General features: G+C 46.5%; 1 protein-coding gene and 1 non-coding gene across 2 annotated transcripts; one reads left to right on the top strand and one right to left on the bottom strand.

Annotated features, from left to right (window-relative positions):
* Positions 1–14,863: 14,863 nt before the first annotated feature.
* TRNAA-AGC lies at positions 14,864–14,936 on the top strand. The gene has a single exon. It is a non-coding gene; the product is annotated as a tRNA-Ala (tRNA).
* A 790-nt stretch (positions 14,937–15,726) lies between these two features.
* Positions 15,727–21,076, bottom strand: LOC123411015 (RNA demethylase ALKBH9B-like). Its single transcript, XM_045103929.1, has 6 exons — positions 20,780–21,076; positions 20,170–20,652; positions 17,868–17,953; positions 17,456–17,766; positions 16,788–16,859; positions 15,727–16,705 (listed from the first exon to the last, which is right to left on the bottom strand). The coding sequence occupies exons 1-6, from the start codon at positions 20,970–20,972 to the stop codon at positions 16,024–16,026; spliced, it is 1,827 nt and encodes a 608-aa protein (XP_044959864.1). The 5' UTR covers positions 20,973–21,076; the 3' UTR covers positions 15,727–16,023.
* Positions 21,077–25,764: the final 4,688 nt, after the last annotated feature.

Genomic DNA, 25,764 nt, shown 5'->3' with positions numbered 1-25,764 from the left:
GAAGATCAAGTCCGCATTATTCATGAGAATATGAAGGCTGCTCAGTCTCGTCAGAAGAGTCAGTATGACCGTCATCATCAAGATATGGTCTATCAACCTGGCGAAAAGGCTTATCTTCGTGTCACACCAATGAGAGGTGCACACCGTTTCGGAATCAAGGGCAAATTAGCTCCTCGTTATATTGGTCCTTTCACTGTTCTCGAAAGGCGTGGAAGAGTGGCTTATCAACTGGAACTGCCGGTGAACCTTTCTCAGGTTCACGATGTCTTCCATGTTTCTCAGCTCCGTCGTTGCTTCAAGGACCCTATTCGAGCAGTGGATCACGATATGCTTGAACTACAACAAGACCTCTCTTATAAAGAGCATCCGGTCCGCATTCTCGATCAAGCTGAACGTAAGACTCGTCGCAAGGTCACAAAATTCCTTAAGGTGCAGTGGTCAAATCACTCTGAAGATGAAGCCACTTGGGAACGCGAGGATCATCTTCGTGATGAATACCCCGGGCTCTTTCCCTCTACCTCTTAATTCTCGGGACGAGAATTCTTGTTAGTAGGGGAGAATTGTGACATCCTCGACTTTTGCAACAGTAATTATTGTAATTAAGCTACAGTGATCAACCGCTAATGATGCCACGTCATCGAATTCCCATCTCAGACCCGCGTTGATTCGAGTTTGTCCGGATCCAAAATTTGAAAACAAAAGAAAAGTATTTTATAAATTCATGTTAAATATTAAAAGAATATGTATATGAAAGAGAGAATTAAAAGTATGTATAATAAATTGTAAAAGAAAGTATTTAAAAAGAAAAATCAGTTAGTAAAATAAATAATGAAAGAAACAAAAAAAAGAAAAAAACCCATCCCCCTGGCCGAGCTGGGCCAAAAGGGCCCAACTGGCCAGGCCCCCCGCGCCCCCTCCCTCAACCCTAGAGCCCCCCTGGCGAGCAAGCCCCCCCCTCGCTACTCCCTCCCCCCCTGAGCACCGCCAGCCTCCCCCGTCGTGGGGGGCCCCACCCCCCACCGACAGCGCCTCCCACCCCTCCCACCGACAACCCCCCACGAGAGAACCTCCCTCTCGGTTCCCCCACTCCCATCTCCCGTAACTCCCTCTCTCTCCCGTGACTCCCTCCCCCACGCCAGATCTCCTCCCTCCCCCACGAGTCCTCTCTCCTCCCATCGGCTCCCTGCTCCTCCAACCGCCGGCGGCCTCCCCCCCCCCCCCCCCGTCGGCCCCTCTACTCCCGGCCGGCGCGCCACTCCCCTACCCCCTCCACCCTCTCGGCCCCAAGCCCCGGCCCCCGTCGGCCCCTCTAATCCCGGCCGGCGAGCCCCTCGGCCTCCTCCTTCCCGCCGGCGAGCCGCCCCCCCCCCCTCTGCCTCCACCCCGCCGGCAGGGCGCCCGGCCTCCTCGAGGTCCCTCTTGCCGGCCTCACCCACTTCGTCCGGCTCCATCTCCGGGGGCCCCTCCTCACCGGGGCCCCTCTCGACGAACCTCCGGCCGGCTCCTCCTCGCCGGCATCACCACCGGAACCGCGCCGTCACCGTCACCGTCACCGCCTCGTCCGCCTCCATGCCGTCTCCTCCGCCCCTTCCCGCGAACTCCGGCTTCACCGGCCCCTCCCGTCAACGTCGGTGAGCCCCTCCTCGGGCTCCTCCCACCATGTCTTTCTCCTCGCCGTCTCGGTTCCGTTCCGGCAAACGGGACCTCGATCCGTCGACGGTAGACTCCGGTAGGAAGGATTGAACTTTTGGTTCTTCTATGTTGAGTTAGCACAGAGAGAATTCTTTGTCTCTGTGTTAACAGAGAGGGAGATGAGAGTTTTGAGAGAAAATAAAGAAAAAACAAATGTTGTATTCCGTATGTATGTATGTATGTATTTGATACCCGTATTTATGTATGTATTTGCGTATATAGGCATGTGGAGAAATATGACATGTGTATGGTTATGTATTTGTGATTAATGAAATGAGTAAATGGCCTAGGGTCACTTACCGGTGGGGCCAACGCACCCGCTGTCTATGACAGGGAGGCCCCACGCGATAGATAATATAAAATAAAAATAATGTTTTTATTAAATAAATAAATAAATAGATATAATAATTAATTAATGAGTTAATGAATTAGTCAAATAAATATATAAGTTAATCTGTTAATTAGAATAATTAATTAACCTAATGAGAGAATGCCACGTGGGTCTCTCATTAAATTAATCTGATTAAATCAATATTTAATCGATATTAAAACTTGTGCCTATGACGTTCGGGACCCACTGGTCAGTTGACCAGTCAAATGTTGATGTCAGCATGACATCGCGATGATGTCATAATGGAATTTTATTAAAATAGCTAAATCTGTTTTTAATTCCTAAATAATTAATAAAACTTTGAAAATTAATATAAAATAATCCGTAAGTCAGATCGAAATATTTTCAACATGAAAGTTGATCAGCAAAACGAGACGAACCCGGATACACGGTCCATTCGTCTGTCACGCGTCCCTAGCATAGCAAACATGGAACTTTTCCATCGTTTCCAGTATAACCCGTAGTAACCCGAGACCCGGGAAAATATCGTCAGATATTCTTCCGACCCGTCTATGACGGATGTTGCTGCGTTAGCTCATGTCTAGCCTGCATCTTGTCATGTCATGCTTTGTGTTGCATCGGTGCTATTATTTATTGTTTTTCCCCCTCTTCTTACCGGTAGACCCCGAGACTGACGCTGCTGCCGGGTACATCTACGACCCTGCCGATCAGTCCTTTGCCGCAGAGCAGCAAGGCAAGCAAACTCCCCTTGATCATTCCTATATCGCCTATGTCTTTCTTCCTACTGCTTGCATTAGTATTTTGCTACTGTTGTAATTAGCTCCTATATCTGATGCATAGCCTATTTTTGATGAACTGCTACTTTCAGTCATGTACTTTAAATATGCTTAGTATAGGTGGAGCAGTCATCCCCTCTGACCCCGTAGTTCAGTTGCCCCGCTTGTTTTTCAATCTCGATCTCTGATCGACGAGCCAGACCCGACACAGCACATTCACCCCCTTCGTTGTACGACGCTACAGAGATACTATCGGGTACCGAGGGTGACACCTCGCTAAGTACTCCTGATGATATCTCTGTAGTATAGCTAGTCGGTCGAGGTTATCGAGGGTGATTCCTCTTTCACCATTCCCGATGACGCCTCTGTCGTGCAACCCCGCGAGTGTGGGACCCCCGAGGGTGATTCCTCTAAGCCCACCTTGACGGGTACATCGTTCGGAATCCAACGAGGGTGATACCTCGGATTCCCCCCGATGTTACAACCACACAGTTACTCGACCATGTTACTGGGATCATTGGTGCTTAGTTGTAAGACGGGTGGATTCCCGTGAGACTGTGTTGTTGGCCTAATTAAAATGCTAATGGATTTGGGTATTTGATCTGGGTTGGTCGGAGACCTTTTGGCACTAACCGGCTACGCGGGAAGAATTATGGGTACTCGGCGTCGCGGTATCAGCCGAAGCTTTTCAGATGCCAGCAATGTAGCGGCGCGCGCCCGAGTGGTCCCGAGATGCATCGCGCTTGTGATTAAGGGATGCTAGGACTGACGTCGGCCGCCCACGCCATGTGCAGGAACGTGAAGGGGAACTGGGCCCATGAACCCTTTGTGCTTAGGATTTAGACCGGCGGGCTGGCCTCTCTGATTAGTCTTAGGTGGGGCTGCGACGTGTCGATATTCCGAGGCCGGGCAGGACCCAGAAAAGTATGTCCGGCCAGAGTGTTATCGAGCGTGACGGGACATGTGGTGCACCCCTGCAGGGATGAAAATTAACTATTCGGATAGCCGTGTCCACGGTTACAGGACAACTTGGAGTTGTGCCCCGATCTTTTACAACTACAATTGTTACTTAACTGGAATTAGTTTGCCTCGGGATTGCTTCCTCGCAGGGAGTCGAGGGAGGATCTTTAGGCGTGACCTCACTTTAATATTGCTGCAACAATATGACTATGTATCGTGTTACCCCCCCCCCCCATGTTCTACTCTCGTCTATTGCTGCAAGACCATGAAGATGCTAGTCTTCGATAGGACTAGGCCTTCTCTCTCTGTTCTCGCATTGCTGTAGTCAGTCCACATATACACCCCCCCCCCTTCTTTGATACTGATGCATAATTAGAATAGTTCTGATGTAAGACTTGCGAGTACTTTGGATGAGTACTCACCGCTGCTTTGCTCCCCCCTTGTCCCCTTGATCCGTTTGCTACGACCAGATGATGGAGCCCAGGAGATGGAGGTCCCCGCCACCGACGACTGCTACCCCGACGGTGCCTACTACTACGTGGAGGCCGCTGATGATCAGGAGTAGTTAGGAGGTTCCCAGGCAGGAGGCCTCGCCTCGTTCGATCGTTGTATCTTTTGTGCTAGCCTTCTCTAAGGCACCCCATGTTTTATGTCTGTACTCAGATATTTGTTGCTTCCGCTGACTCGTGTGTTTATCGAGCTTTCGTATTCTAGCCCTCGAGACCCCTGGCTTGTAATATGAAGCTGATGTTATTTTATTTGTGTCTAGAGTTGTGTTGTGATATCCTCCCGTGAGTCCTTGGGTTTGATCGTACGCATTTGCGTGTATGGTTAGCGTACGATTAAGCCGAGGGCGTCACAGAAGTCCTATATGCGTACTACTATGACACAACAAAGACTCAATGATTTGGCCACAATAGCACTTGAGAGTGAAGTCTTGGAGAAGATTGATTACGAGGATATCATTGAAGATTTTATTTCGAAGAATACCGCAAGAATGAGGATGTTCAAATAAATAGCAATCGGGAGTTGCATAGGTATAACTTTTTTACATGTCCAATTTTCATGTAAGATATTATATTATATACATTATAATTTTTTCTGCGAGACATATATACATTATAATTGCTCGTTAGTTCATATTTTTGTGAGATAGGGCCTCATTTTTTCGTTCCACACAGAGCCCGGATTTTGCCGGCCCGGCCCTGCTGGGAGAAAAAAGGCATCTGCTCCTCCTCATCATCAGCCATGGTGCGGTGACCTGGGACGCGGCGGGGATCGTCATCAGCCATGGCGCGGTGACCTGGGACGCGGGCCGAGGCGGGGACTGCAGCGACGCGCAACGGACCGAGGCGGGGGCGACTGGAAGGAGCGACGCGGGGGCGGCGATTGGGGCGGCTAGAACGGAGCGAGGCTAGGGCGGCTGGAACGGAGCGAGGCGGGGACTGCAGCGACGGGGAACGGATCGAGGCGGGGGCGGCTGGAAGGAGCGACGCGGGGGCGGCGATTCGGGCGGTTGGATCGACGCGGGCGATGGCGACTGGAGCGGCGCAGGGCGGCGGCGATTGGACCGAAGCGGGGCGACGAGGGGAAAGAGCCAGGCGGAGCGAGGCGGGCTAGGTGCGGGCCGCGATAAGTCCCAATTAGTTCCTCCCTGAGAGTCTTTTTTGATAAGTCCCAAATGACTACTATAAGTCCCAATAAGTTCCTTCTGTTTGGTTTAGGTGGACTTACAGGGACTTTTTTAAGTCCCAAAACCAATAAGTCCCTATAAACAAACACCCTCTAGTTCTCCCCAACTACAATTATTTAGGTACAGAGGAAGTACATACTACTGACGCACGTGAGCATTTAGGCTTCTTAATTGGACTAAATTTATCGGATAATCCTATTTGACAACCTCGAATAATTCGCAAAAATGATCGGATAATCCATATCCGCCGGATATTACCAATACCATATCCGCTGACCAAAATTCGTATCAGCATCCATATCCGTCAGATTTGTGTAAGCGCATACCATATCTTTAAAATTAGATGCGAAAGCGGATTCGGAATGAAAATTATCTGTATCATTTATATCCCTACTGTCACCATGTAAGCTACAAATCTTCAACCAGATAAATATGAAAAGGGACAAGACCAGGTCCCACCATGATGAACAAGAACACAAAAGACATGAAACATAACGCCGGCCAACACAAATCCTGGTGATCATAGAAGCAGCGGTAAAGAAAAGACCCCAGCTAGCAGCACTTAGAATATTATAACTAGTGATCATAGGTTCGAACTGGAAGAGCTGCGAGGGTACCGCCTCCTTCCTCTGGTGGAAGAGATATGGCGGGCAGGGGCGCTCCCAGGCAGCCACCGGCCTCGCAGCCCAGACCGCCAGGACAGGGGGAACGCCCCATCGCCAAGCCAGTTACTGTTGGGCATGGCGGGGCGCAGGCAGGGAGCCCACCTGTTCCAGCCAATCACGCAGGAGAACAAGGAGATCAGAGGGGTCATCAGCGAGGAAGATGGGGCAACGATGGTAATAACACATATGGAGATGGTCATCGCGGATCATCTTCTTATGGAGCTGGACGCGGTCATGCGCCTACTACCAATGGAGGTACCAACCAGGGTTTTTGCGCACCATCCGGAAATTTTGTGTCGGGGACGTCGGGACCTTCTCATCACAAGAGAGGTGGATTCCGACAGAATTGGGCAGCCAGAGGGGGAGGTAGGAAGCCAAGGCCTCCTATGCCGGCTCAAGAGTTGCAGACAGAGACTGTTGTCCCTATTAAGGCGGATGGGCCTGAGCCTGTGAAGGAGGCAGCCGACCCTGTAGCTGAACAAAATGTTGGGGTAGCAAAAGGAGATGGAGGTGACCGACCTTCCAAGTGGGCACGTAAGAAAGAGAAGATGGTGTGCTATCGATGTAGCGAGGTTGGACACTTTGTTTCTGAATGCAAGGCTGAGCTCTGTGTGTATTGTCTTAAGCAGACGCATGGTACAACTAAGTGCCCCTTACGATTGGGAGTATGCCGGTGGTGACCATTTATGGTGTATCGAGTCAAGAATTAATGTTCTTCGAGTCACCAGCGGCGACAGCGACACTGCATACTCCAGATGTTGGTTTCACGGGCACGGTGACGGTGACTCGGGGAATGCTGACCGTGGAGCAGGTGGTACAACAGCTCAAGGAGCTTGTATCATCAACTTTCAAGTGGGAACCGGTGCTGATTTCAGATAATGTCTTTAAGGTTGTCTTCCCTATTAAGGAGGATTTGGCTCGTTTACTTAAGTTCGGTATGTGTAGAGTGGCTAGCACAAGCTGTGTACTTGAGTTCGATGCCTGGAAGTGTGAGGAGCCCAAGGGGGTTCCGCTACCGCAGATTTGGGTTCACTTTGCGGGTGCTCCTTCCAGGGCCATTAACGACTTTAGAGTTGTTTGGAGTTTGGGCTAGCTTATTGGTAAAACAGAGGAGGTGGATATGGTGTTTACTAGAACCAAAGGCATCGCAAGGATGCTGGTGAGCGTGCTAGATATTCAAATCATTCCAGACGAGGTCATGTGGACTTATGAGGGGATGAGATACACTCTCCAGGTGGAGATTGAGAGTCCTACTCTCTTCGATGTACCGGGCATGGATAAGGATACTAATATGACTAATGGGGATGATGCGGATGGAGCCAATGATAACACGGATGCTGATTTTGATTCAGGGCCCAAGTTCTCTTCTCACAAGACTACGCATTCACAACCCGCTCAGTCTTTACAACCCTCAGGTACTGGTACTAAGCAATTGGCTGTTGTATCTGATCTTGAATTGCGGTTTGGTTCTTTTGAGCCTGCTTCTGCGCCGGCACAATTTTGTCGGTCAATGCGCAAGGATCTTTACTCGAGGACCAAGCTGCCGAGGTTCCTAGGTAAGAAGCCTAGGAGCAATAGTGGTATTATGCAGTCCACGAATAAGCTGCAACCAATTTCCTTGGGCACATACCTGGCAGAGGCAAAGGTTAGAGACCAAACAGGGACTTTAATTCAGATTTGGAGGCTGTACCAGTGTGCCCATCCGCTGGGGTTGGGGATGCTGATGTTTCACCGGTTGCTGGAGCGCCGGTGCAATCAGTGGTAGGTGTTGGTGCACCGATGCCGGCCGGTACACCCGCTGTTGTATCCGCCGCGAATCAGTTCGGAGGTGGGGCGTGCATGGGTGACGACCCACTCCCTGCTGCGTCAAGTCAGGATCCTCCTGCACCTTTCACAGCCGAGACTGCTGCTGGGGTTGTCGCCGATGATCGGTGGGTGCATGGCGGTGCGCATGCAGGCCTGGATTTTGCGCCACTCGGTAGCGGTGTTTAGTTGGGTGCCGTCACTGGTGATGCTAAGGATGACAGCACGGTGGAACAGGAAGTTAACTCTCTGACAGTTGTTTCACCGCAGCCAGCTACAATCTCTATTGATGATGTCATAACGTTTGGAGGTGTCCCAAATCTGATGGGTCCGGAGAGACGGACTAGTCAACGAGTGGAGTCTCAGCCGGATGTGGATGACTTGCAGATTGGGCGGGCTATGCGGGCGGCCAAAATGAAAGAGGTTCAGAATACGACAGGTATGTCTATTAATACTGAGCATTCCATTCTTCATTTTTCTCCGCAAGACATTATAGATAATGCTACCGCTGTGGGGGTTAACTTGGGTAGTACGAGCAAGGAGGTTTCCAAATCTATTAATGATTTATTGGACTTAGAAGTTGATAGGGCGTTGGATATTATTCGCAACATAGCTGCCATTAAACCAATGAATGATGAGGCCATATCTAATATGGGGGGCCTGAATTTACTATGTGAAAATTTAGCCTCGCCTGAGGATGGTGAGGACTCACACGAGTTTTTGCATCATAACCAGCAACCCAATGGTACACATAATGATGAGGGCAAAGATACGATTGGTTATATGGACCATGAGTATGCTATTGAAAAGCCTAAACGAACTTATAAGAGGAGGGTGTATTCGGTTTCTGCTATACGCAGGAGCGCGAGATTCAAGACTGCTAAAAAATTCTACGATGAGATATGAAAGGAATGTTCTGGAATAGCAGAGGTCTGAGAGACTTGGCTAAAATTTGGTTCATTGCGGAAACAACGTTATAGCATAGTCTAGACTTCATCGCGTTGATGGAGACTGGACGGGATAATTTCACATCGCAATTTCTCAACTCTCTTTCAGGAGGCGCTGAATTTGATTGGCATTGTCTCCCTCCAAGAGGAAGGTCCAGAGGGATCTTACTTGGTGTCCGTTGTCATACACTCCAAGTTCGAGAAGTGGTGCTCGGGGAGTTTTCGGTCAAATTTCGAATCAGAACCAAGGAAGATGGGTTCCAATGGGCTCTTGTTGCGGTTTATGGGGCCGCACAAACAGAGCAAAAGCGTGCGTTTCTTGCTGATTTAGTTCGAATTTGCGATGACACCCTACCACTTGTGGTAGGTGGTGATTTCAATATTATCAGGAGAGCTGATGAGAAGAACAATAATAACTTTGATGGCAGATGGCCCTTTATGTTCAATACAATTATAGAGAGCCTGAACCTACGGGAGATTGATCTCTCAGGGAGGAAATATACTTGGGTTAACTCTCTACATAATCAAACATTTGAAAAATTGGACAGGGTACTTACTAGTGTTGACTGGGAACAAAAATTCCCGCTAGTCACGGTTTGTGCACTTCAAAGGGCTATATCTGACCATACCCCACTCCTACTAGATTCTGGCCAGGCCACTCACAAAGGGAAAAAGATGCTTTCTCTTTTGAATCCAGTTGGTTCACACGTGAGGGGTTTGTGGACATGATTGCTAGGGAATGGAACAAGGATGTGGGGGGAGGGAAGTCTAGTGTTGATAGATGGCAAAGTAAAATTCGACATCTTAGACAATTCTTGAGAGGTTGGGCTAAGAATATCTCTGGGGTTTATAAAGACGAGCAAGATAGACTGCTCCAATTTATAGAAACTCTGGATCGTCAGGCAGAAACTCGTTTGCTAGATGAACACGAGAGGTCTTTCAAGTATGATGCTGAACAAAGAGTTTGGATCCTTCTTCGAGAAGAGGAAATGAAATGGGCTCTTAGAGCTAAAGTTAGGGCTATTGTCCAAGGGGATGACAACACAAAAAATTTCCACTTGATTGCAAATGGAAAGCATCGGAAAAAGAGGATAATACAACTAGAACAAGATGAGGGTACAATAGTAGGTCATGAGAATCTAAAATTGTACATCACAAATTATTATAAACGGTTGTTTGGTGCTCCGGCTCATAGTTTTGTGTCTATGGACGAGCATCAGATCGCGGATATTCCTCAGGTCGGACAGTCCGACAACGAGTGTCTTTCCGCACCATTCCTAGAGAAAGAGGTGTTACAAGCGATTCAGGGTATGAAGAATGGTAAAGCACCGGGGCCAGATGGGTTCCCAGCTGAGTTCTATAAGAAATGTTGGCATATCATTAAGGATGATCTCATGTCTATGTTTCACGATCTGTTTTCCGGGCACTTACAACTCTTTCATCTTAATTTTGGTACGATTACGTTGTTACCAAAGAAAGAGGGTGCTTCGGGTATTGAACAATTTCGCCCCATATGTCTGCTCAATGTTAGCTTCAAAATTTTCACAAAGGTGGGAACGGACAGGCTAACCAAGATGGCACATTCTGTGGTGCAATCTTCGCAGACAGCCTTTATGCCTGGTCGGAACATTCTTGAAGGAGTGGTCGTGCTGCATGAAACCCTGCACGAATTGCACTCCAAGAAGCTTAACGGAGTACTTTTTAAGGTAGACTTCGAAAAGGCTTATGATAAGGTCAAATGGTATTTCTTGCAACAAACTCTTCGTATGAAGGGGTTTGGCGAGATTTGGCGAAAACATATCAATTGTTTTATACAAAAGGGTAGTGTCGGTATTAAAGTTAATGATGATGTACGTCATTTCTTTCAGACACTCAAGGGACTTAGGCAAGGAGATCCTATGTCACCTATTTTATTCAACATTGTAGCAGATATGTTAGCGCTAATGATCAGGAGGGCTACTAACAAAGGGTTAGTACGGGGATTAGTGCCACACCTAGTAGATGGGGGGGTCTCCATCCTACAATATGCGGATGACACAATCCTTTTCATGGAACACGATCTCAAAAAAGCCAGAAATATGAAGCTAATTTTATGCTTATTCGAACAGCTATCTGGGCTGAAGATTAACTTCCACAAAAGTGAGCTCTTCTGTTTTGGGGACGCCAAAGCAGAACAGCTCACATATAATCAACTCTTTGGTTGTGAAGGTGGTACGTTGCCGTTTACGTACTTAGGGATCCCTATTCACCACCGAAAATTAACTATTAAGGACTGGAAGTGCATAGAGGATCGGTTTGAGAAACAATTGAGCTACTGGAAAGGCAAGCTACTATCCTATGGAGGACGATTGGTTTTAGTTAACTCGGTGTTGACAAGCATGCCAATGTTCCTCCTATCCTTTTTTGAAGTACCGGTAGGGGTGCGAAAAAGGTTGGATTTTTACCGATCACGATTTTTCTGGCAAAGTGATGAGATCAAGACCAAGTATAGGCTGGCTAGATGGGATATTATTTGTAGGCCAAAGGATCAGGGAGGGTTGGGGATTGAAAATTTAGAGGTTAAGAACAGGTGCCTGCTCAGCAAGTGGCTTTTCAGGCTCTCTGTGGAATCAGAAGGTATGTGGGTACAAATTCTGAAGAACAAGTACCTACAGCAAAAAACCTTAGCTCAGGTCACTTTGAGACCGGGAGATTCACCTTTTTGGAAAGGTCTAATGAGGACTAAAACGGCTTTTTTTAACAGGACTAAATTCATCATAGGTAATGGTGAATCTACTAGATTCTGGGAGGATAGTTGGCTAGGGGACGTGCCACTAGCTATACAATATCCGCAGCTGTATAATATTGCCCAGCGCAGACAGACGTGTGTTGCGGTATAGTGTTACGTGAGACTCCTCTTAACATCCAGTTTCGGAGATCCTTAGTTGGCAATAGATGGGGTAGATGGCTACATCTAGTCAGAAGGCTAATGGATGTTAGTCTTACTGATGTTCCTGATTGTATTACTTGGAGACTGACCTCCAATGGTACATTCTCACTGAAATCAATGTATGACCATATTATTGACAATACACCTATTCCAAAATCTTCGCATATTTGGAACGTTAAAGTGCCACTTAAGTTAAAAATATTTTTGTGGTTTGTTCACAAAGGTGTTGTTTTAACTAAGGATAACTTAGCCAAGCGAAAGTGGAAGGGAAATCGAAGGTGTAGCTTCTGTCAGTCGTCTGAAACAATTAAACACCTCTTTCTAGACTACCCTATGGCTAAACTCTTATGGCGCTCAATCCATATTGCCTTTAACATCACCCCGCCTACTAGCATTAACATGTTATTTGGGACATGGCTGGACGGGGTTAATGTTCGTTTAGCCAAACTAATTTGAGTTGGAATATCCGCACTTTTGTGGGCTATATGGAACTGTAGAAATGACCTCGTTTTTAACAGAAAACATTGTATTAATTTTCTGCAGGTCATCTTCAGGACTACCGCCTTGATCCGCATGTGGTCCTTACTCACTCCTGTGGAAACCAGGGAGCCTTTGGTTACTGGGTGTGCCCGATGGGAGATGGTAGCTCAGGCTATCTTCAGCCGATATGGATGGCGACATGCTGATAGAATAGGGAGTTAGCCAACTTCACCTATTTATATCTTTTCATTTGGGCGTTGATCGCCTTGTAATTTCTGCTCACGGATTATCGTTAGACTCTGTACTTGCTTTGGATTATTCCGGTTTTTAATAAAGGGTTGCATGCATCACTCGATGCAGAGGCTGGGGCGATGCCTCCTTTTCGAAAAAAAAGGTTCGAACTGGAAAGCACCGGACATCGGCTAGGTTTGTTTTTTTCTTTGAGGGTTGGACATCGACTAGGTTAAACTGAAGAAGACGGATGGTTCCTATCTTGTCGGCTTGTCGCTGATGGCTTGGCTGCAGCTAGCTGGAATGCTGCTAAGAGATTTTGATGGTGCTAGTATCTTGGCAGGACGGCATGTTGAACATAATCAAATGTCAGGATGCTCTTGAGTCAGAACCGAGCGCTATCTCTGAAGGTGTTTCTCTACCTCTACAATTAATGGAGTGCTTGCGCATGGTTGTTGAATCGGACTGCCTCGACGCCGTTAATCGTGCTGAGAGACAAGGAAGTTGATAGATCAATAAACTCGATCGTTCTTGATTCTGGAGATCAAAAGGGAACTGAATGAACGAGACACTTGTATTACTCATGTGCGTCGCCACCAGATAATGTAAGCCAACATTTAGGAACAGAGGAAGTAGTAAAGTATATTCCAGAATTAACATCATTAAACAGAAAAGGGGATGTAGCTTAGATGGTAGAGCGCTCGCTTAGCATGCGAGAGGTATGGGGATCGATACCCCACTTCTCCATCACTTGTGTTTTTTCTGTTTTTTGCAGATCTGAATACTGTAAAATCTAAATGAATTCAGTTCTCCAACTTTTCTTTTTGCTTTTCTGCAGATATGAATACTGTAAAATCAAAATGCGAGAGGTATGGGGATCAATACCCCACTTCTCCATTTCTTAAAAAAAAAAAAATCTTTTTGCTTTTCTGCAGATATGAATACTGTAAAATCAAAATGCGAGAGGTATGGGGATCAATACCCCACTTCTCCATTTCTTAAAAAAAAATTGTACACCTGAATACTGTAAAATCTAAATGAATTCAGTTCACCTGAATGTAAAAGAAAATACTTTGTTTTGCAGATTGAATACTGTAAAATCTAAATGAATTCAGTTCATCGAAAAACTGAATTAGCACATTTACCTGGTGAAGTGATCCTTCTTTTTTTTTGGTAAACTATAACAACACAAGAAACATGCAACATCATCCTTAGGGAAAATTAACGCCGTCTAACACCAGCCTTCCAGCAGACCATAACATGTTGAAGAAGATACATGGTCACAGAAACAGCAGCAGGAAAGAAATGGTGAAAGTCAATCAACCAAATTTCATAACTTATTCTTACCCACTCTTTTTTGTTTTGTTTTTTGGAATATACTGTATGAAAGCACTATCTTGACTTCACTTTTGCAAACCTCCAATCTCACAAGCATGGGTGGAATATGTGCTGCAAACCAAACCAGTGCAATACTAATAATAACGCCAATAACAAAAAATGTGACCATGATTTTGGTACCATCCTTTTTGTGGAAAAAGAGATAGCAAAATGTTACTCCGAGACACAGCTACAGCATTCCAGAAAGGAAGAAAGACATTATCTATATGTTCTGCTCTACACCCAACCAAATTTATTCAGTCAATTGATTGTCCCAGAAAAAATCAGTCAAATCAATCACGGCAATGCAGCATCCATGTCAAGATACAGTTGCAGCATTCCAGGATTAAAAAAAAATCAGTTCCTAAAGTGTAGAACATTCCTGAACGAATGGTCGATGTTGAACTGCGGTCATCTAATGCTTCACCAAATATCAGCATTTGTTCTGATGTAAACAACCAGAGAAGCATCACTGAAATTGCTGATTCACATACTAGAAAAGACGAGGCAGGACTCCAATTCTCAACAGGACAAACAGCACCATTTCCTGGCAGAGAAATGCAAAACAAAACACAATACATCGGTCAAATCATAGCAATCTAACGACGGCGCTAAATGCCAGCAGAAAATCGGTTGAACACAAAGAGAAAAAGGCAAAAAAAAAAAAAAAAGGCTCCGTCCTGCTGATCACAAAAGCAGAAGGAAAGAAAGACCCAACACTTCCAAGATCATATCACCAAAGTACCAGTCTCCTTTCTCCCATAAAAACAAAGTTTGTAACTTATTCCTAAACCCAACCCTGGTAGCGTTCAAATTACTTGCCACTAGTAATAATCAGAGACAATATCAGATTCCCAAATATGTATATGCCCGATGAAAGACATCTCGATGTAAAGAGCAGGGAGTTACAAGGAGGAGGAAGCTATAGGAGAACTTCGCATTGAACTTTGCACGCAATGGGGATGTAGCTCAGATGGTAGAGCGCTCGCTTAGCATGCGAGAGGTATGGGGATCGATACCCCACTTCTCCATTTCTTTTCTTTTTTCTTGTACACCAGAATACTGTAAAATCTAAATGAATTCAGTTCTCCATTTCTTTTCTTTTTTCTTGTACACCTGAATACTGTAAAATCTAAATGAATTCAGTTCATCTGAATGTAAAGAAAAAACTTTGTTTTGCAGATTGAACACTGTAAAATATAAATGAATTCAGTTCATCGAAAATCTGAATGTGCAGAAAATACTATCTTGACTTTTGCAAACTCGAAGCCTCACAAGCATGGACATAATCCTCTGACATCTTATATATGCTTCGCCAAAAATCACCAAACTAAAAGTCTCTCTAGTATAGTAAGCAACGTCCAGTTCTCAACCACGCAAAACAACACTTAAATTGCTGATCCACAAAGACAAGGCGGGACTCCATTTCTCCATCTGATCTTGACATGAACCACATGAAGAATTATGGTATTCCCTCCAGTCCATACTATTGTCGCTGCTTTAGTACAACTTTGAGTAGGATCAGAGTGAGTAGTTTCCTTAGATAATGGAAAATATTATGGTCAAAACTGTCACCTTATAAGCTATACTACAAATCTTCATGCTGATAGATACTATCTTGACTTTGCTTTTGCAAAGTTCCAAATCTCATAAATCCTTCTAGGCATAAAAGGAAGAAACAAAAACCATGTGCACTATCTCCCCCCGCAAGGCTGCAAACCAAAGCAGTGGAATAATGAAATTCACAACGAGCATAATGTTACTGCTCTCTCTTTCCAAATATAAAGAGGAAAATGTTACTCGAGACACAATCACAGCATGTTAATTCCAGGAAAAACTCCTGCCCTACACCCAGCCAATATTATTCAGTCATCAATAATCCCACCAAAGCAACGCATCATCCACACCAAGACACAATTACAGCATTCCAGGAAAAATAACAGCTCTGATTATCTACACAATAGGCTCCTGACTACAGTAGTATCTATCAGTGAATTCAATTCCTGAAATGTACATCACAACTTCCCCTTTCCAGTTTCCAGGTATCGGTAAACTTTTCCGACATTGCCTCCGAAGATTTTGAGTACAGACACGACCAGTCACACGTGGTATGGCTGGCTACCAACCCAGATTTATTCTAGTCCTTGGTCTGTTGTGTATGGTCCGCACGCTCACGCGGGGCTGGTCGGAGGGCTCATGGCTCCCGAAGGAGAGGGAGTCCATGTCATCGTTGATGGTGCGATTGATCATCTGTAGCTGCCTGTGCTCCATCCGTTGCCCCCTGGCCTGAGAGTCCGCACCATTGTTGACGAATAACACGCCGCTGCCAGACGTCCTCTCATGAGGCAGCCTGTTCAGCCGGTCTCTGAGGTCCTCCCCATGGGATGGCGCGTCACGCGGATATCTTGGCTCCCTCAACCTCTCAGTGGAGTCCCTTTCTCTGTCAGAACTTGGTGGATATCTTGGCTCTCTCGACCTCCCAATGGAGTCCCTCTCTCTGTCAGAGCTCACACTGGAGGCAGGGCTCTGTGGGTGCTGTGGAGGTTGGTCTCCAAGAATGCCGCCCCATCCAGTCTTTCCAGCAGGTGTCGTTCTTCCTTTGGATTTCCTGCTTCTGGATGATCTGCTGCCCGGATCCCGAGTTTGTACATCAAGCTGCTTCCCCTTGCCTTCATCTGAGGATCTGCTGGTTTCGGGTGCAGCTGGTGCTTCGAGAGGAGTAATGTTCAGCAGTTCAGGATCATCCTTGAAACTGAATGGACGCTTTGCAGGATCCATTTTTCTGAAGGTAATGGATATCCTGTATATCAATCAGAGTTCCAGCATAATGTCAGAGGTGAACAAATCAAGTTCAGAAAAATAAAGCAACATACAAATATAACCTTTTGGATGGTACCGCTGGAACACAATGCTTTGCAACATCAGCACCATTACCATTTATGACGAGCACAGACCTGCGAATGTTCACATTTAGTGTTCAGCAAAGGAAGCAAAGTATTCCAGAATAAAAGTACAGAGATCACTGCACACATCACATACAATTCATGGCACTCAGGTAAGGAAACGAAGACAGTGTAACAATAAAAAAAGAAAATCACTAGAAAATGGCTCATAATCATTAGAAAATAGCTTATCTTGGCACAAACTTGAGAAAACAACTTCAGGTCAAAGCTAACAAGTTTAGCACATCAATGTACTATGCACCGAGCAATATCATTTACATGTATCGAACAGCCTTTGCATGATCTTGGTATTCATATGAGATCAGAACTTTGGGATGTCAAAAAATAGAATAAATTCAAAACTATCCATGCATATACAGTCACGTGCAAGTGTGCAACTAAAACAAGATGTCATGCAGTAAGCAAATGAATCAGACAGAGTCTTTGAATTCATATGCAATCAAATTCTGAAATCTCCAGGAATAGAATAATTCAGACCTATACATATGCTACATACTCAAGTGTCAATACTACATGCAAAAAGAAGTGTGAATTGTGCATGATATTCATAAGCATAGAGGATAATCGAGAGAAGATAACGAACATACCCAACGGGCAGAGGTATTGCAAATGAGCCCGTAAATTCTCCAGGACCAGCGATTTTCAGACTAGACCCAAAAAGTATGTTGCATTCACTGAGGAATGAAACAGTACAAAATGGTCGAACAAAATCATGGCTGTCTATATGTGGTGGGATGCAATCTCCAGGGTCATACATGTTGACAATGCAACTGTCTGGCACACAATCCGTTGGCAGAATACGCCACCTTACCAATCTCTTAATCATGACCTTAAATAGTTCAGGGATCGGATCAGAAACAAAAGTTCGAATGATGCCTGGTGGATTTCCTTTCCTGTCCTGCCATTAGAAATTTCACCTTGAGATACATATACGGATAGGCTTCACTAATGTTGAAATGTAGCTTACAAAGAAGATGGAACTAAGAATAAGGTAAGTACCGTAGCATAGTTATAACAGCATCCAAATTGAATTGTTACACGCCCTTTACCACGCATCCATTTCTCAGGTTCTGTATATGTACGATCTGACAAGGGGGAAATATTTGTTGCAAGGTTCAGCCACAGAAAGTAAAGAAAAAACTGTTGGGGGGTATGCAGTTAAGACTTAACAGTTCGAGAACATTTATATGTTACTAACAATTGAAACATAAATGAAGAAACAAGTATTATTAGCATTGAGTTAGAAATACAAAAGCAACATGTTTTGAAAAATCACTTTAATAGTTAGGCACATTGTTACAAATATCAGCGGATTAATTGACAATATGAGCAGTTAACTTCTATTCGGACCCCCACTGATACGAGAAAGACCTATTCGTTCCATTAACTGGCAGACCCAGTTAATCGGTCTGACAAGCCTATTTATCGGTTGTCAGGACGAATTATCGGCTGGGCCAATTAACTGGGCGGTATTTTTTGGTCCAAATCTGCCCCTTTCCTTCCCTACTTTTCCGTTTTCACAGCCGCCACAGCATTAGGTTTACGTCACTCCTCCGGTCCTCCCTCCCTCTCGATCTATTGCTGTTCCCGCTCCTGGAGGAGAAGCCGCCCCCCTCCCCAAGCAGCCTCTGCCGGCGGTGTCCCCTCCACGAGCAGCCCCCGCCAGCCCTGACCCTCCCTCAGCAGCATCTGGCTCTGTCCCCTACCCGAGCAGCAGCAGGCTCTCTGCCCCTCAACAAGCTGCAGCCACCAGACCCATCCCTTCCCTGAGCAGCAGCCTAGGATTGCATATTTAGATATTCAAAGTACAATGCATGTGGCCATGTAGCCTAAGTATTTGTAGATATGGCCCCAGTTCCCCCTGACCGATAAATGGGTTACCGATATATTCAGTTAAATGGCCGATTCGCTCAGCCCCTGACCGATATGGTACCAGTTAACGATATCCTGAACAATGGTTTGGCAATTAATTATTATCATTATCATAGAATTTTCTTTCTTTAAATAAAGTGGAAACTACATAATGAAATTGGATAATCTCAAATAAGATATCACTGGTAATAATAAGAAGAAAATGGAATAGATGTAAGATGAATCAGGAAAAGTTGCATTCATTACATTCCTGCCAGTTTCTGGTTACATGTTATATGTTACAAGGTTCATGCCAGGGGATGTGCACGTGGGCTACAATGGAAGTGAGGGCATATTAGGTGTACTAGCACCTTCGGCCCGTGACGTGTACTGGTGCACCAGGCTATAGGAAATTCTAGCACACCCAATGATCATAGGTGCCAAAGAGGACATGTATGCTTTAAGGAACAGGTCATGCTAGTAGTATGTGATACAGCAAAGCAACTGTGAGAACAGCCCATTCTAAAAAAGAAAATAACTAATGTTCAGAACAAAAGAGAAATGGATTTAAATATCAGAAAAGATACAGAAACAGAGACCCTAAGATTTATGTGAACGGAGGCGTCACAATATCAGAAGTATGTGAGCAAATTAAATAGATAGGTGCCAAAAGATGGGGATTTTTTATGTACATTACCGTCCACTAGATTTCTCCATTTTAAGATACTTTCAGTTATCTAGAGTTGGCATCATATGGTATTTTAGTCTATGAATGGCTCCTACCATGAAAGCAGAGGCAAAAATTACCAAATACCAATTTATCTTCCTCATCAAGTTTGATTGATTACAGTCAAGCAAAGCTGAATCTGCTATAGTTTTGATAGATCCGGTAATCTAACATATGACTAAGAAAAGTTTCCAACTTTAGGTCAAGATCCCATACAGTTAACATAACAAATGCAAATCTATGAATCTTCGGGTCAAGATCCCATACAGTTAACAGAACAAACGTAAATCTGAAAGTCATAGCTCCCAAAATAGATGTTCTAGTCACTCCTTTGATGGAGAAATTAAGAGCTCCCACAAAAAACAAAAGACGGAGAGACAAAGAAAAAAAAATCTACAGAGCAGTGCTACTGTATCCATACAGAGACCTTCCTATGGCTATGCTGACCTAAAATCGGAATAAGTCGCATAGACCATACTCCACTTAACCGAAGCATACGCCTACATAGAGCATAGTACATACCCCGGGCACTACGGCCTTAGTAGCAGTCATGTAACTGAACTTGAAACAACATTATATCCAATACAGCTACAAGACCTGGCACAAACTTGCATCCTCATGAACTAATACAGACCCACCCATGGAACTTAGAAGCAAACATTTTGTCTGGATTCTAAACAACAGGCATACTGTAATCGATGAAAACCAATGTGCAAGGCTCACCTCCAAGCTCCCCGCGCTTGCCCATCTCCTGCAGGCCGTAGACGCAGTCCACGATGCGCTTCTGCTCGGCGGTGCTGAAGACGCCGGCGTGGAGCTCCAGGCCGGCGAGGATGTTGACGAGGCTGCCCTTGACCCTCTCGAGGCATATGAAGTCGTCCTTCCGCAGCACGTTCCGGAACCGATGCAGCTCCCGCTGCTCCCTCGTCAGGCTCGCCCTCGGCCTCCCCGCCCCGCCGGCCTCCTCCTCCTCCTCCCCCTCCTCCCCGTCGTCGGCGGCGGCCGCGGCGGCGGCGAGCTCGTCCTCCTGCGCCATGTCCGCCCACGACATCCGGGGCTTCTCCGCCTCGGCCTGCTGCGGCGGCGGGGGCGGATCCGAGTCCCACCCGCTGGGCTCGAACGGGAGATGCCGCGGGGCGGCCGGATCCGAGTCCCACCCCGTGGCAACGACCCTATCGGCCGTCGGCGGCGGCGCCGGCTCCTCCGCTGCAAGAAAAGGTTAGGTGGGAGACGTGAGAAGCGAGAGCCCGGCCAAGCAAGAACCCTAGCAAGAAAGTCCCTTTCCTTTTCCACTCCTTCCCCCCAGGCGCGGCGCGGCGGGCATCGTCATTACCTGGCGTCGGCGGGGGCGGGAGGAGGGAGGCGACGCGGCCGCGGAGGGAGCCGACGCAGGAGGGGCAGAGGCCGGCGGAGAGGAAGGGGAGCCAGGTGGTGAGGAACTCCCCGGCGATGGCGAGCTCGTCGGCGTCGTACTGCCCCCGCACGAGCTCCATCGGGTCGGCGCCGTCGCCGTCGCCGGCGGCCATGGGGTCCGCTGCTGGCTGGCGCGTGGGACCGCTGCTCACTCTCCTCCGCCTCGGTCGCTCTCTGGTTTCTTTCACCCTTGGGGGGAGGTTTTGGGTCGGGCTTCCCACGCGGCGACTCTTCCGGATGATAGCCTCCAAAGGAAACCTCGGGGTAGGGGTGGGGTAGGGGTGGGGGGTGGGGGGTGGGGGGGGGCGTGATGGGTCGGGATGAGATGATCCTGGCCGTCGGTTGTGGTGGTGGACGGCCTGGATCCGGAGATGCTGTGGGTGATTTTGGTACTTTTGGGTGTGGTTGATTGATGGTGTGCTCCCTTGTGCTAGACGTGTGAGGATCCACCCGTCAAACAAAAGAAACGTGAGGATCTCACACATGTGACTGTTTTGATATCTTTGGCTTTCACTAGGTTGTGTACTAGAGCATCTTCAGCCTTTTGGCCGCTAGGAGCATCTCCGACAGCATTGCGACTCTGACCTGATAAAAAATGGGTATATAGCAAGAGAAAAAGGAAGAATTAGCAACCCAACAGTTTTTTTGCTCCAACGGCATTGCTACACAATTTAACAAGCCTCTCAATGACACGTGGGGCACCTGTGTCGGGCCCAGGACGGCAGGAATCTAGGGGGTGATGGGGTTCACTTGTCAATGAAACAAAGGAATGTAGGGGACCACAAAAATTGAGCTGCTAAAAACTATAGCAAGTGCCTCTCCACTTTCCGAGGGATGCGGTTCATCGATTTCAGCATTTTCAAGTTCACTAGCTCTAACAATATGAGCATCAAGTAAAACTCCTGGTGGCACAATTTCAGTTTCATTACGTGTAGCAATAGTATCATCATTAGTTTCAGAAATAGCATCATCAAATTCATGTGGCATATCAGGCCGAGCAACAGGTGGTGGTGTAACAAGTCGATTCAAAACAGTGGGTAAATCAAAAGTGAATACATTCACTCCTCGAACTACGTCAATCACCGGAAAAAATCTTAATTTATTGTCACCTTGGGGTATGAGGATCAACGCACGTAATAGGTAACTATAACTTGCAAGATAGGATCCAAATCACTCTTATATTCATGAAAACATAATAGGTTCAGACTTAAAATCATGGCACTCAGGTCGTGGTGACGAGCATTAAGCATAGCAAAAGTCGTAGTAACATCAATATCAAAACATAGTGGATACTAGGGATCAAAACCTATCAAACTTAACTCGATTACATGATCAATCTCATTCAATTCCACGCGTTGTCCAGCAATCCAACAAAGGAATTACTCACTTCCAGTGGTGAGCATCATGGTGATGTTGATGGAGAAGGGTTGGTGATGACGACGACGAATCCTTCTCTCCGGAGCCCCAAACGGACTCCAGATCAGCCCTCCGGAGGAAGGAAGAACGGGAGGTGGCGGCTCCCTCTTGTAAAACGCGATGAAAACTTCTCTTTGATTTTTTCTCACATAATATGATTTTGTAGGACTCGAATTAGGGTCGAAGGAGCTTCGAGGGCCCCACAAGCCATCACGACGCGGCCTGGGGGAGCCATGATGGCTTGTGGCCCCATGGCACTTCCCTTCCGACAGGCCTTCGCTCCATGAATCCTTATAAATCCCAAAATTAATTCACGGAAATTTTCATCCGATTCCGAGAACTTTTATTTCTTTACAAAAGCAACACCAAGGTAGTTCTGCTGAAAACAACGTTAGTCCAGGTTAGTTCCATTCAAATCATGCAAATAGAGCAGAAGTGTTTGGAAAAGTAGACACGTTGGAGACGTACCAGGGCGGCGGAGGCACGAGGACGCCTCCGACGCTCATTCGCCATGCGCTGTAACGCCCCGGACACACCCGCCGGCGGTCGTTACTCCTGGCAGGATCTAGACTGGCCTCACATATCAATACTAGTCTTTTCTGCGTACTTTGTCCTCACTCATGCGCACCCGGGATCGACTCCCCAGTCAGTCATCCATCCTATAACTACTCCAAGCTGAGCACGCTTAACCTGGGAGTTCTGTTCGAATGGGCTCCCGGAAAAGAAGGAATTCCTTATTTATATGAGAGTAGTCTATCATCCCTAATAAGCCAGGCTATCACATACATCACCACTCACATGTACCATGTCATGTGCCACAACGGGTCACAAACGTCATGAACAACATGACCGCACACCTGTCCGCAGACATCCGTGTAACCGCGAGGGTCGGCTCTGATACCAAACTTGTAACGCCCCGGACACACCCGCCGGCTGTCGTTACTCCTGGCAGGATCTAGACTCGCCTCACATATCAATACTAGTCTTTTCTGTGCACTTTGTCCTCACTCATGCACACCCGGGATCAACTTCCCGATCGGTCACCCATCTTAGAACTACTCCAAGCTGAGCACGCTTAACCCGGGAGTTCTGTTCGAATGGGCTCCCGGAAAAGAAGGAATTCCTTATTTATATGAGAGTAGTCTATCATCCCTAATAAGCCAGGCTATCACATGCACTTGATACGCGCATGTCGAGCAACAACGGGTAGTTCGCCTCCTGCAGCACGCGATCCTCTCATTCGTGCAACCAGCAGCGTCCGAAGCCGTTGACCGCCGCCCTGTCACTGGGAAACCTGTCCGCCATGGCGTTTCCCTTGGGTTTTTAAGCGAGAAGGAGATGGTTGGCGCTGGAGCGTAGGCAAAGAGATGGCGGTGTGCTGCGAGCGGCAGCGAAGGCCGGCTTTTATAACGGCGAGAGGGCGAGAGCGGTGTAGACGCGTGGAGGGAAAGAGAGGGTGTGCGGGGATGCGCGGTAGGAAAGGGCAGGGACGACGGTGGCTCGCCATCAATGGAAGGCTGAAACCGGCAACAACATTGAATCGCACCGGAGCCGAAGCGAGGCAAGGAGGACGACAAAGGACAACATAACACAGTCTCTGTCTTAGTGGGGCCACGAGAGGGGAATATGGCGCGGTTTGTTTTCGCGCTAATTTCCTTTCCCGTGGTGCCCCCGGCCGCCCCCATGCTGGGTTCGGTCTGGATCTACCGACGCCAATTTCAGGCCAACCCAGTGATTTTTTGGCTCCTGGGGGCGCAATTGGACGTTTGTTTTTCCACCGACGGTAAAAAAGGCATGTGGGAGTTGTTGGGGGGGGGGTGGAGGTGCTCTTATTGCCATAGTGTCTGTAGGTCCGGTTCTACTCCATCTGTTCATTTTTATAAGACATTTTAGACATTCAGACACTGCCTAAATCAATATAAAGCAAGCTGTCTGAAAAGTCTCATAAAAACAAATGGAGTGGATAGTTTAAATTGTGCTTCGGTCCTGCATGAATGGAACGTTAGTGGGTTAATCATCTTTTTCACTTTGATGAATAGCTCATGGATCATTTATATCATCCCTGGTGTTGTCTGAGAGTGATTAGGAAGAATTTTGGAGTTGATTTCCATGGTTTCGTACATTGGAGAGATCGTCTCAAAGAGGAAAAGGTTTTGAGGTCGAACTAACAAGTTACTCCTAGTTTGATTCCAAACAAATAGGAAAAAGGAAAACTACTTCTTTGCTCCACTTGCCTGGGCTCTTCTCCCTCGATGACGCTCTCTCCCTGTTGCTCTTTTTGCGACTTTCGCCATTGTTGGCAACAAACGCAAGCATAATGCTTAGAATCCAGACTGCTATGGGTCCTAATGGAAGGGGAAACAATACATATAGCCAATGACCAGTGTGAGAATTCCATTTTATGTGCTTAGAGGTAGAGGCAAGATCTAATTGTACTTGCCAAGAATCGACACTACGAAACTTCTTGTGTTTTAGAGGAAAATGGCTCCAACCCTAACTCCATTACAACAATAAACCAAACAGGTTACATCATCCAGTTCGCACACAACAACCAACGTATTACATCATCCCACACCCATTGTGCACTCAAAAATGAAAGTACAACCCCTAAAGGACCATCTCCAAGTATCACATGTAAAAATAGAAAACATGTGATCAAGATCTTCATCGTTCCGAGGGGTTGGGGCTTGGAGCTGACAGTGGATGACGGGGACGAACTGGATCACTTCACCATGCAACCTAGTTATCAGTAGCGGACCTACAATCACACAACGTTCCAGGCAAGCCTTGATTATTGTTGTGTGATTAGAGTGTTGCTTTCAATGTGACTCTGCTAGACTTACGTGAACAATTTCTATGTGTTGAAGAGGGACGGTATGGACTCATACATAAATAAATAATCGTAAGAATGTGTATATTGATGTGTTCTATGTATCTCATTGAGCAATCTAAAACTTATAGTATCTTCTTTGTCAGTGGCGGATACATGAATAGACCGCGCCCTAGTGATGAAGTTTGAAAAAAGTTTATGGGGTCATGTCTATGATAATAGGGTCATCCTTCATAAATGAGTAATGATTAATGCTAAATTATTGAAGGAATTGCTAATTTTACTGAGGTCAATTGACCCCATTGCCTACAAGGGAGCTCCGTCCCTGCCGCGCCCCAGGCGAACTGCGCCAGACCCCAGTGACAAACCAATTGGGACGTCCATGCCACTGCCTGGGCTGCATGGGGCCTAAATCCATCATTGCTATTGGTCTTCCTCATGTCCTTCATGTCGATAGACATGGGTATTTTTGTAAGTCACCTAGCATACAAATCGACAGGGATGGAAATTTACCTCACCGTATATATTTTATACTTTCTCCATCTGAAATTACTTATACAACGTTTGAGCGTCAAGTATTTCAAGTGGAGGGAGTACATGATTTGAAGTGTCACTGGTTAAACACCTTCTACCATTTAATTGAGCCAAAATGGATGGAG

This window comes from Hordeum vulgare, chromosome 7H, assembly GCF_904849725.1.
Source record: "Hordeum vulgare subsp. vulgare chromosome 7H, MorexV3_pseudomolecules_assembly, whole genome shotgun sequence".
Classification (NCBI taxonomy): Eukaryota; Viridiplantae; Streptophyta; class Magnoliopsida; order Poales; family Poaceae; genus Hordeum; species Hordeum vulgare.
This window is presented reverse-complemented; position numbering and strand designations above follow the sequence as displayed.

Coding starts and splice junctions, on each gene's coding strand:
- LOC123411015 (XM_045103929.1), bottom strand. CDS start 20,972: ATGGCCGCCGGCGACGGCGACGGCGCCGACCCGATGGAGCTCGTGCGG. Junction 20,653..20,779: donor CCCGCCCCCGCCGACGCCAG/GTAATGACGATG, acceptor CTTTTCTTGCAG/CGGAGGAGCCGGCGCCGCCG. Junction 17,954..20,169: donor CAAGCGCGGGGAGCTTGGAG/GTGAGCCTTGCA, acceptor CCCCCTTGTCAG/ATCGTACATATACAGAACCT.